Below are 11748 nucleotides of genomic sequence, written 5' to 3'. Positions count from 1 at the left end.
GCAGATTTATGCAACCAGGTTTATTTGCCACTTGTGCGGTAGGAAGAAGCGCGTTAGAGTAAGCCTAGCGCTGGAAGCTTGTGCGGGTGGAACATCAGTTTCCCGTGACTGAAAACGGTGGATTTACACAGAATAAAAACCACGGGGGCAAGAACTTAAGAAACCAAACGCCTGATGGAGTCCGTTACGAAGGCAGTGGGGGCTGAGGGCCGGGCAGCGCGGAACCTTGCGGCCGCCCGCCGGGGCAGGAGGACGCCTTTGGCTGCGGCACTGCCGGTCCCCGCCGCCGGGCTCCGCCGGGCCTCCCCGCCGGCATGGAGGCGCTGGCGGCGGAGCTGGGCGCCCTCACCACGGAGCAGGCGGCGGCTCCGGTGAACACGGTGGAGGTGAGCGGGGGACGTGCAGGGGCTGCCCGGGGCGGGGAGGCCGGCAGGGGGTCCCCGGGGTCCGGGCTCCCACGCACGTTGCTCCTAGAGAAGGCGGCGGTGTCCTGAGGAGGTACCGCGGGGCGCATCGGTCTGCCCACCGCAGCCAGGTCACCCCCGGGCTGGTTTTACACAGCTGGATTGATTTGGGGCGGTTTCCAAAGGGATCTCGCTTTAAATATCGTTACTGCCAAAACCAAACCCACCAACCAAGCTAAAAAATCTTCTTACGGGTGTGGCCCCTCTGTGGAAAGCTGCTTTAAACTTTGTGGTTTTTTTTTGGTTTCAGGAAAAATGGAGACTTCTTCCAGCATTTCTAAAGGTTAGTGCTCCACACCCACCTCAAGGCGTCCGGACCCAGCTCCCCTCTAGCTCTGTAGCCCCCTCTTACGGCTTCTGATTTCCCAGAATGCTTGTCCTCTGGGTAGAATTTGCAATTTTATTTTTTTCAGTTTCTGCTTCCATCAAATTACCGGTAAACCGGTTACATAGATTGATTTCCTGATGACTTTAAGTATTACAGAATCACAGAGTCATCTAGGTTGGCAGAGACCTCCCAGATCACCCAGTCCAACCTCTGACCTAACACTAAACCATATCACTAAGATTAGTTCGTGGAGGCATCCCTTTAAAAGTTGCTGTTTTTACGTGGCCATTTGGAATAAGTGCTGTGTATGGCGTAGTGTTTCCAGACATTGTACTGTTTCACTGTACATAGAGGTCCCATTTGTGGTCTCTCTGTAGGATTTGTACTGACACTGTGGTTTGTAATTGTTTTTTGCATTGGAAGCATATAACCACAGGTCTGGATTCTGCAAGGGCTCGAATATATCTGCATCTTTACTCACCAACATCAGAGCTTGATTGAGCTCAAAGATTAGTATTATCTTAACATCAGTGCTGCTCTTATAACCTGGTATTAGGTGAAGGCACAGTTCTCTTTAAATGCAATTGGATGTAGTAACAGGACTCATAAACACTTGGAAGTGAGGAAGGAAAAAGACAGTAGGAAATATTGTATTGTGAAGATGACAGGCGAAGTCTGATGTGCCTGGGTACCTCTGTGGAACAGCAGCCACCTCTGCACCCCTCTCATCACTCTTTGCAAATTTTGCCCACTTCCACAAGGCCAAAATTTGTTAACTTCCTTCCTTCCCAGTGTACAGTCCCTGCACCTCTTTTTCTCACAACCTTTGAGTTTGATCCTTGCAGAAAAACAACGTTTAAAAGGCAGTTATAGATTACGTATTGTTTGACTCTGGTTCAGGGCTATGAAGATGTTTGTAATGAATCCTGGTTTTATTTCTCTCCTGGCAACCCCACAAACTTCCATCACAAGCTTAAGCTAGTGATAGTGTCTGAACTCCTCAGACTGTGAAAAATGGACGGTTGCAGATTGATGGTAGAGTTTACTGTGTGCTTGATGCCAAGTGTAACCATCCCAAGTTATTTCCAGCCAGTGAGCCCTTTACTCTAGGTCTGCTCGTGGTGGTCTGTCCTTCCTGTTGTTGCATATCGTTCCATACATGCCAGCAGTGATACAGCGATCCCAAGCTGATGTTGTGCATTATGGTTTCTGTGCTGGACTTTTCTTTCAGTAAAGCTGTTGATAATGCCTCATAAAAAACGGAAAGAGGAACTACTAGCCTGATTTCTAGGCACTAATAAATTCATAATTTCTTTTTGCCCACGTATCATGTGCAATGTTTTTGTAAGTTAGCAAAACTCTTATGTAAAGAGTCATTCCTCCTTTGTCTTAACTCATGGAGACTTCACTGAGCGAATGAATTTGTCATTCCAAGTTTTCTATTTCTTTCTGATAATTTCAGCGTGAACTGTTGCTTGTCATGCGAACTATGTAAATGGATCTGTTTTTTTAAATTTTTAAGTCTTGTAACCTGCTAGTTGTCATTGAATGTTTCAAAGCGTGAAGTCCTCTATGAGCACGTATGCATGTGTCTAAAGATCAGCTAGCACTCATTTTAGTTCCTTTTTTTTTTTTTTTGAGGCTGGATTTTGCACTGTAATTGAGATAGTTACACCTTTTATTCTGCAAACGCCAGTCTATTAGTAAAAGGAATGCTTCTTTTAGTATTTCCTCTAACCAAAATCTTTCTGTTTTTCTCTCATCCCAGATAATTTTAGTTATAATAATCCCCTTTCTTTTGCTTGCTCTTTGTGACTTAAATCCTTAAAATGTGCTGCATCAATTAATTCCCTGAGGAAATGGGGTAGTGTTTATTCTCTGATACTACATCCGGGCATGTTCTCTGTCTTCCTGCCTAGAAATCAAATTCAGATTTCTTGTGAGTGTCCTGTCCTTCTGTGGCTGTTTCCTTGTTTATTGACTTTCTTGACACCCCACTTCTGTCAAGTCTTATTGGCTCCCTTTCTCTTTCTTCTTTTTGGCACCCTCACTTCCTAGGGTGTAGGCAACTTCTTTCTCAAGTATTGCAATTAATTAATTATACTACAAATAAATAAAATTATCTCAAAGTAACAGAAAACTGACAAAATATTTTAACACACAATGGCTGTAATTTGCTTATTTACTCAATGGCTCTCATTTGCTTATTTGAACTTCAAAATGTACTGGGTGCTTGCTTTGTGCTGTCTCTGCATTACTTTTCCGAGACTTAGAGAAGACGACAGCTCTGGTGTAAACCTGGAAAACATACAGTGTAGAACCAGACTGATTGCCAAGGCAGTTCTCAGAAATTTGTTAACTGAAAGAATTTAGTAGAGATCTGAAAGGACTTGTAAATCCTTATCTCTTAAGCATTAACAATATCTTCTTAAAGCTGATGTTATTTGCTGTGTGCATGTGTTTTCCAGGTGAAAGGACTTGTGAAGCAGCACATAGACTCATTCAACTATTTCATCAATGTAGAGGTATGTTTCCTTGGTGGGAAGGGAGTGGCTGTTAGCAGTCAGAAAAAGCACGATTTCTTTATTCTTTCTTTTTTTTTTTTTTTTTTCAGATAAAGAAAATCATGAAAGCCAATGAAAAAGTTACAAGTGATGCTGACCCAATGTGGTACTTGAAGTAAGCATTAAAATGATTTCCATATCAGTAATAGCATGTGCACAATTTCATAGGTTTGTTATTGACTGTGAAAAGTTTATAGGCATCGTGCGGGTATAAATCAAGAGACTCTTTTGAATGACATATGCCTTATTTGGAGCATAGAAACGTGGAGCATTAAAGAAAAAGTACGTTAAGCAGACTTAATTCGGTTGTTAACGATGCTTTATGCCACTATTTTTCTGTAATTTCAGATGACAGAAGGGAGTTTCTATTTCTTTACTTGCAAAAGTATTTTTTTTCTTTTGCAACTGTAGTTTAAATTTTAACTAACAAGAACACAGTTCAAATACTGCATGTTACTTTGGGAAGAATCATGGCTCCTTATTAATTAAAGCAACTTCATTTTTCAATAGATGTAGAACTCTGCTTCCTTCAGGTCGCTAGGAAAATATTTGGCTCATTGCTCATTTTGTGCAATATTTTGCAATATTTTTTTGTGTGTGTTAAAGGTACCTCAATATCTATGTGGGTACTCCAGATGTGGAAGAAAGCTTCAATGTGACACGACCTGTATCACCTCATGAGGTATTGATGTTTGCATTTTTCATTTTTTCTTTCAATTTACCTACATACAGCCTATTGTCAACCTGACGAATCGGTTCACATTTCAGATGTTTTTTTCCTTGCCGTATACATTTCACAGTTGAAAGAAGGTCTTTTTTTTTTTTTTTTCATTTAATATATATGTTACACTTCAAGCTTTAGCATGGAAGACATTCTGTGCTTTGGAGAGATTCTGTAAAAATAAAAAAAAGCCATCTAGTGGTTGCCTCTTGTGCGCAGCCACATTGCTGTCTCCAATGACCTGACTCAAATCTCATTTAAATCAATGGAAAGTAAGGCCAGTAACTCAGCCATCAGCAGTCCAATTAGATGTAATACAGAACAGCTCGTGGTTCTCACAGATTTGTAGCTAACATTAAATCGGTAGATAAGAATATGGACAAAATGCAGTGAGATATAGATTTTCTATATGTGAATGAAATTCTGTGCAAAAGTTGTGGCTAATGACTTATACCCAAGAATCCAGGAATTAAAATGCTTTCTTATTGTACAAGTAAAGTGACAGTACAAGCAGAAGAGGGCAAAATAAATGCTTTCTGGAGTATGGTCACCCCAGATTTAGAATAGCCTACTCTTGCATCTCAGATGTATTCTCACTGATGCTTATTACTAGTGTGTTGTTTCTTTTATTTTTCTTTCAATGGGTTATACTCATATGAAGGCCATAGTATTTTTGTAAATAAGACGTTGATTGGGTTAAATGAGGGATGCAATTGGAAAAAAAAAAAGAAAAAAAACAAAACAACAACAAAGACTGAGTTCTAATGAGTATGTCATAACATTTCTGTGTCAAAGGCTTATAAAAGTACTTTCCAGAGGCACCTAAAATGATCAGATTTTCATAAGGGTCTGAGTATTTTATCTAGTTTTAATCAAATTCGTGAGTTTTTGTGTCCTTGGTTTGCTTCAAGGTCAAGTCATGCATACAGGTAAGTACCTGCCTTTCACCCTTAGGTGTCTAATGTCAGGAAAAGTTACCTCAAGGAAGGGGATACAAAATTACAAATACTGGAATATTGCACTGTTCTGTATCTGTGCCTTATGTGGACGAAGCACACGCAAAGAATTCTGAAGCCCTGTTTTCCCCAAGTAATGCTGTTGACGCTGTCTAACTCTCTTTCTCACACAGTTCTTATGAGAGTTTTATTAACTATTCATACAGAAAAATTTAAAGTAATTAGAAATAAATATATTTTCAGTTACTTTTAAATTCAATGAAGTTGCTCAGAGCACAGTGGGACCTTGTTTCCTACAAGTCACAGCTTGAAAACTGCTGGTGCACATCGGTATTTTATTACTAGAGAAATTATTTATTTTTCTTGTGGAGAGAAAGAGTATCCAGTTTACAATAATTCTCGGGGCATGTTTTTCCTTACAGTTGCATCTTCAGTGCACAGGACAGTCCTAATTGCCTTTTATTAATGCGTAGTCAATACACTGAATGTCTAGAAACATAAATGTACTACAAGTCTGCATCCTGATAAATCTGCAGTTCTGGAACTCAGAGGTATAAAATGCTCAATGAGATCAGAGATGTCCTGCAGTGAGTTGCTCTGTTGTGTTCTGCAAATGCAGTGAACCTTGTCTTGAATGAAGACACACGATACCTTAAGGGCTAGCGACAGTCATAGAGCCAGGTTGGGGAAAGCAGAGGAGAAAGATCAGAATAGTATTAGATTGAGTCTTGAGCTATATAATGTCCTAGATATGTACATGCTGCTTCTCTTGTGATCTGATGAATTTGCAAATGAATTCTGGGAATCTTTAGAAAAAGTGATGCTTAGTGAGCCTTCTGTAAGTCATCTTTGGAAGCAGCAGCATACTGTGAGATGTACTCATTCTATTAAAAGGTAGCATAGCGTCCCTTTTACTATTTTGTGTTTCCCTGCTATCAAACTTCCAATGACAGCACAACTTTCCTGCTGTTGAGAGTCTTCATATAGAAACGTCCCTGAACTGAGCAGTGCAATCAGAGCACGTGGTTACTAGAGCACAGTCTTTGTGGCAGCTCTCCCAGTTAGGTCTGTTAGTTTAAATAAACAGTTCGGATTATGCTCTGCAGCACTGTCCTTTGAAGAGACAGATCTACTGGCAGCTTTTGAAACATGGTGAAAATTTCATTTGTTTGTTTCTTTGTTTTTTAAATAAAATACTTTGTAAAGTATATTCCAGGTGCCATGAAGGGCTTGGTCTAGCTTTGCTTTGCTTGTTTTTTTTTTTGTTGTTGTTGTTGTTGTTTTTTGTGAGCAACTACCTGCAGGAGACAGTTTTAAGCTAACACCTAACGATATGACTGTTTTGGTTTTAGTGTCGCCTGAGAGACATGACTTACTCTGCCCCGATTACAGTGGACATTGAATATACGCGCGGTAGCCAGAGGATCATACGCAATGCATTACCCATTGGCAGGTCAGATATCAGATGTCAAGCTTCTGGTGTTTGTTTTTATTTGCTGTTGTGTTGGGAAAAGTTTTTATTGCAAAATAAATGCAGACTAACCTTGCTTCCTCATTAAGAGACAGCAGGTAAATCTTGAGGAACAGCTATACAAAATATGAGTGTTAGGTTCCATTCCAAGATCTTGTTTTTCAAAAGCTGTCTTGTTTTTCGAAATGTCTCCTTCTAAAGAAGGGTATTTGTTAGAATTGATCTAGAGATGGATGTTGTCTATATTTATATTGATATAAACTAAAGAGGAAACTATATGAAAGAATACAAGAGCTGCAAATCTTTTTTTTTTTTTTTTCAAAATAGGAATAATCATATTTATTTTGTAGCCGAAGGTGTTTTATTCAGTCTACAGAAAATGTAAAGGTGTCTGCGGGAGATGGAGGGTAAAACTTGTAACACAAGCATTGGTTCTTCCAGTTGAAATTAGGCTGTCCTTCAAAATTGGTTTAAAACAACAAAATAGCTGGCAGTTACACCACAATTCCATTTAAAGGCAACAAAGATGTCTACCTTTTGTAGACAAGTTTTTTTAAGTCAATCCTGCTGGCTTTAAATGGCAATGGCTTACTGAGATGGTTTAGTATGTGACTGTGTGTCTTACTGAAGTTGGAATACTCGACATAAAGAGAAGATAGATATGTAAGGAGCTACACTTCTTGTAATGCTCTTCTATATCAAAAAATATACTCTGAATTTGTCAGAAGACCACGGCAGTGCAGTTAAACCATAAGCGTCTGTAGCTGTAGTAACGCTGTTTATTGTTTAGAGTTATTCCTTAAGAAAATATGTTTGAAGGAACATCTAAATTTGAGTACTTTGAATTATTTAATGGTTTGTGCTACAGGTAAATGAAAAAAGTTCATGTAAAATGCTTTTTCACTAAAATATTTGTTATCAATTTGTACACAGTACTTTATGTTAAATTATAGCTGAAGGAAACAAAAAATAGCCTAGACATTTGTCTTCATCTCTCTAAAAACAAACAAACAGAAAAGTGGGTTGAAGAATACTTGTAAAGCATCCATAATATACTGGAAAAGACTAAATTACTGCATAGCAACAGTGCTCTGGATCTTAGATGTGGACCCATTCCTGTAAATTCTTCTCTTTCTCCTTTGAGGTGAAGTTGCTGCAAAAAAAGTATATGTTCTCCATTAAAAAATAAAATTATGTCATAAAACTGATTTTAAGGGCCTACCTGCAAAAAGTATTTTTGCTGTTTAAATCTGCTAATATCCAGTTATTATTTCCGTGGAAAGTAACTTTGTTCATCTAGGCCTAGTATTATGCCAGTTTCCTTTCCTCAGGTGAGTGCATCTTGGATGTTGTGCTTTGTGACATGGTCTAGTGGGTGATATTGGTGGTAAGGCGATGGTTGGACCAGATGATCTCAGCGGTCTTTTCCAGCCGTAATGATTCTGTGATTCTGTATACAGTGCTCTTGCTTGGCATGCAATTCAGACTGGGACAGAAGAGCTGTAGGTTCTTTCCTCTTTTAATTATTTTTTTTGTGTGTGTGTGTGGAATCACTGATAACCTATCTGTTTTAGAAACAACAACAAAAAACAAACAAGGTAACATCTTTGTGTCTTTAAGTAAAAAGGAAAACTTCCTTTGAATGCTTAATAGCATTCTGAATTAGTGTCTTTATTGCACAGAAATTTGATATCTTTATTTTCTTTTTTTTGTTGTTCCCATTCTTCATGATAACTTCAGATATTTTTTAAGAAAATACATTCTGCCCGCATAAGGTGAATGACTTTCTATAGTGTCTTCTACTATCTGCAAAATATTTTAGTGCTTGCAAGAGAAATAGAGAATAGTTACCTAGTGACATCTGTTTTTCTTGAGTTTTCAGTGATGGCATTTGCATCCTGCGTTTTTGAGTTTCCTTATGCCAACTAGTTAGTATTTCTGATGTAAATAGTCAACATATCAGACTTATCATGTGTGTGATACAAGATTATGATTGTCATATGAGGCTTATTATCTCCAGGAACTGCTTTCTCAGTGCAGTGACTGAAACAAACAGATTATCTGTATAGAGCATTGGAGTGTTTTCTCCTTTTCAGAAATACAGAATTTTGAGTAATCTGTTTTCTTTTAAGGTATAAGCGTATGAAAATAGTCAAGAAATCTGAATAATTGATAAGATCTGAATAAAAGAAATGAAAAAAAAATTCTTCATTTTAGGAAGAACCGCCTAATCTTAACTTCTGTTGGAGTAATTTTGGATGAAATATTTCTGAGGTTACTGTTGTGGTTTAACCTGGCCGACAGCCTGCCCGCTGGCAGGGCAGAGCGAGAAGCTGAAAAGTCCTTGGCTTAGTGTAAGCACTGCTCTGCAACAACTAAAACATCAGTGTGATATCAACATTATTCTCATCCTAAATCCCAAACACAGCACCCTACCAGCTACTAGGAGGAAAATTAACTCTATCCTAGCCAAAACCAGGACAGTTACATAGCAGAAATAGATTTTCACCCATATTTAAGCTTTATCTTAGCACGTATGTGAAACATAGGTCTTAGAGAGACTCTCTGCTAAGGAATGAAGTTCTGTAATGTTGTATAGAAAGTCCACTTTTTGTAGAGGAAGACTAAAGGGCACGGAGGTCTTTTGTTAGGTGTAGAGGTGAGCTGATTTTATCTTACGCAAAATGTAATTTTTTGTTAGAAGTGTGAACTATTTGAAAAGTTTCAGTGAAAAATATAAGAGTGGAAAGGTGTATTAGAAGCTATTACTCTTTTTTTACTAAGAAATGCAAAATTGTTGCTGCTGTAGTTATTGAATAAGCCAAACTGCTAGGAAGACTGCCATGTAATCACACAAAGTCGCATAAACTTGAACATTCCCTGACTTCATCATAGGATCCATAGAATAATTCATGTTGGAGGAGACCTCCAGAGGTCTCTGGTCCAGCTTCCTGCTCAAAACATGGTCAACTCTGGGATTGGACTAGATTATTCAGTGCTTTATCTGTCAGGTTTTGAAGACATCCATGGATGGAGACTGCCCAACTACTTCGTGCAGCTTGTTCCACTGCTTGAGTGTCCTCATGGTTTTGCTTTATATCCAGTCAGTGCATCTTTAGTTGTCCCCCCTCCCCCCCCCATTTTTTTTTTTAAACTCTCAAGGAATATTGATTAATTTTTAATTTCTTGGAATATTTTTTTACCACTACATGTTACTTCATAAACTGTTTGCTGCAGGCTTCTGTACTAAGACACCAGAGAAATCAGAGCTACTTCCAGGGAAACTTCATGCCTAGACTATGTATTACAGAAGCTATCTCTCTGCAACCAGGAGGTGTGATCGCAACGTGGGAAATCATGTTGATCACTGTTCTGAATTTGACTATTCATATTTTTTCTGTCTTCCTTGCAGAATGCCTATCATGCTGCGTAGCTCCAATTGCGTTCTTACTGGGAAAACTCCAGCAGAATTTGCAAAACTTAACGAATGTCCCTTAGATCCAGGTACATTTGTCTTCAAGTTCCTTTTACCCATCTTGGCTTACAGCGTTAAATCCTTTTCTGCAGAGGAATATACCCCATCGGTATGGTTCCTGTCAGTGTGGGAACTTCTCAAATTTATGCCTGTAACTAAAAAAAATCAACAGGCTTTTGAAAACAATAAGAAATAGTCGACAACATGGAATGTTTGCATTCGCAGACAGAGCTTTCAACCACAAAAATAATAGTACAAAATTTTGAAAAAGTTGAGATGTGCGTATGGTGTTGTACCGTGATGTGTTACATGGGAGCAGAGGTGGAGTTAGTTCATGGAAATAAAATGGATCAGGGAAGAGGGAAGTATAATGGTATCCTCCAGAGCTGGAATCCTCATTTGCTGCTTTTTGTAAAGTGAGAAAAATATTATATGATAATATTTGATACATACAGAGGTGATGAAGGGTTATAACGAGGAAGTTCTTTGCTTTTTATCTGTGCTGTGCTTGCTTGTGATGGCAAGATACAGTGATATGCTGTGCTGGGCAAGCATTAGTAGCTAGCTACAATTGAAGAGAGGAGTCGAACATGGCTTATGTGCAGATTCCTTAGATTGTCTTAGATACAACAAAGGCATTTATATTACCTTTTAAAATGTATTTCAAATTAATTTCTTGTTGAAGTGCTGGAGAGAGCAAGTCGGTAACTATGGAAGACTTACTCTTTGTATTTGATACCAAGTACCTGAAATGGCCAGTTCTTTTTTGATGTCTTTAAGATATATTCTTCTGGTAGGCAATATTTTATCTAATTCTTAGAAATAATAATTCTGTAACATCCTTAAATAAGTATGCTTACTTTACAGTTTTTTTGTTCTTTTTGGTTCTGTTTTTCTTTTTCAGCTTTTCAGTGTTAGTCTGACTGAGAGTTCTTTCTGGCCACTTTTACTCTGTCCAAGTACTTTCCAAACAAATTCTTAGATCCCAGATACTGTGTGTGAGCCCAGCAAAAGTTCTGTTTAGTCTAATGGAACGTTTTCTTAGTTATCATAGGTTGTATGCAGAGTTTGTTCACTGTTTTAAGAGATAATTTGCTCTCCCGTTTTGTCCTTTATGTACTTGCTGTTTGCTTTGTAATAATTTGTATTCAAAGACATATTGAAAGAGGTGAGTAAGGTACAAGACTATTGACATGCAAAATCTTTCTTTTCTATTGAATAGGTGGCTATTTCATTGTTAAAGGTGTAGAGAAAGTCATTCTTATTCAAGAGCAGTTATCCAAAAACAGAATCATTGTGGAAGCTGATAGAAAAGGCACAGTTGGTGCTTCTGTTACCAGGTATAGTAAATGCCTGCAGTTACATAAAGGAGATAAAAATGAAGTTTTAAAAGTTTGTTGTTGTAGCTGAAGTAGCTGTGTAGTTTTCTTCCTAAAATAGTTTAATGGCAAAAAGCTGTAAACATCCACTGGCCCTCTCTTGCTGCCATTGTTTTGTATGCTAAGACACCAATCCCCAAATCTGTTAGTAGTGTATTCCCACGAAGATCAGTGAGAGTTGCTTATATGATTCAGTATTCATCCCAGACTAGGAAAAGCAAGTTCTAATTTTTAACACAACACAGTGCACCTTTTAATTGATGGTGTCTGTCCTCCTTTTGTAGCAAGTAACATGAAGTCACAGTGGTAGAAACAGGATGTAACCTTTTGTCTAACTCTCTCTGTCAAATGGCTCTAAAAGCTTTTAAAGGCTGTTGAGAAAGAAACCAA

General features: G+C 38.4%; 1 protein-coding gene across 1 annotated transcript in view; it reads left to right on the top strand.

Annotated features, from left to right (window-relative positions):
- Positions 1 to 166: 166 nt before the first annotated feature.
- Positions 167 to 11748, top strand: part of POLR3B (RNA polymerase III subunit B) — a 74801-nt gene continuing 63219 nt past the window's right edge. The window contains exons 1-8 of the mRNA XM_040559892.1: positions 167 to 386; positions 715 to 747; positions 3261 to 3317; positions 3407 to 3471; positions 3963 to 4038; positions 6386 to 6486; positions 9917 to 10008; positions 11202 to 11319. Coding sequence (XP_040415826.1) covers positions 315 to 386; positions 715 to 747; positions 3261 to 3317; positions 3407 to 3471; positions 3963 to 4038; positions 6386 to 6486; positions 9917 to 10008; positions 11202 to 11319 — 614 coding nt within the window. The 5' untranslated portion in view covers positions 167 to 314. The remainder of the gene's footprint in view (positions 387 to 714; positions 748 to 3260; positions 3318 to 3406; positions 3472 to 3962; positions 4039 to 6385; positions 6487 to 9916; positions 10009 to 11201; positions 11320 to 11748) is intronic.

This window comes from Cygnus olor, chromosome 1, assembly GCF_009769625.2.
Source record: "Cygnus olor isolate bCygOlo1 chromosome 1, bCygOlo1.pri.v2, whole genome shotgun sequence".
NCBI lineage: Eukaryota > Metazoa > Chordata > Aves > Anseriformes > Anatidae > Cygnus > Cygnus olor.
The sequence above is the reverse complement of the archived record's forward strand: the minus strand, read 5'-3'. Positions and strand labels throughout refer to the sequence as shown.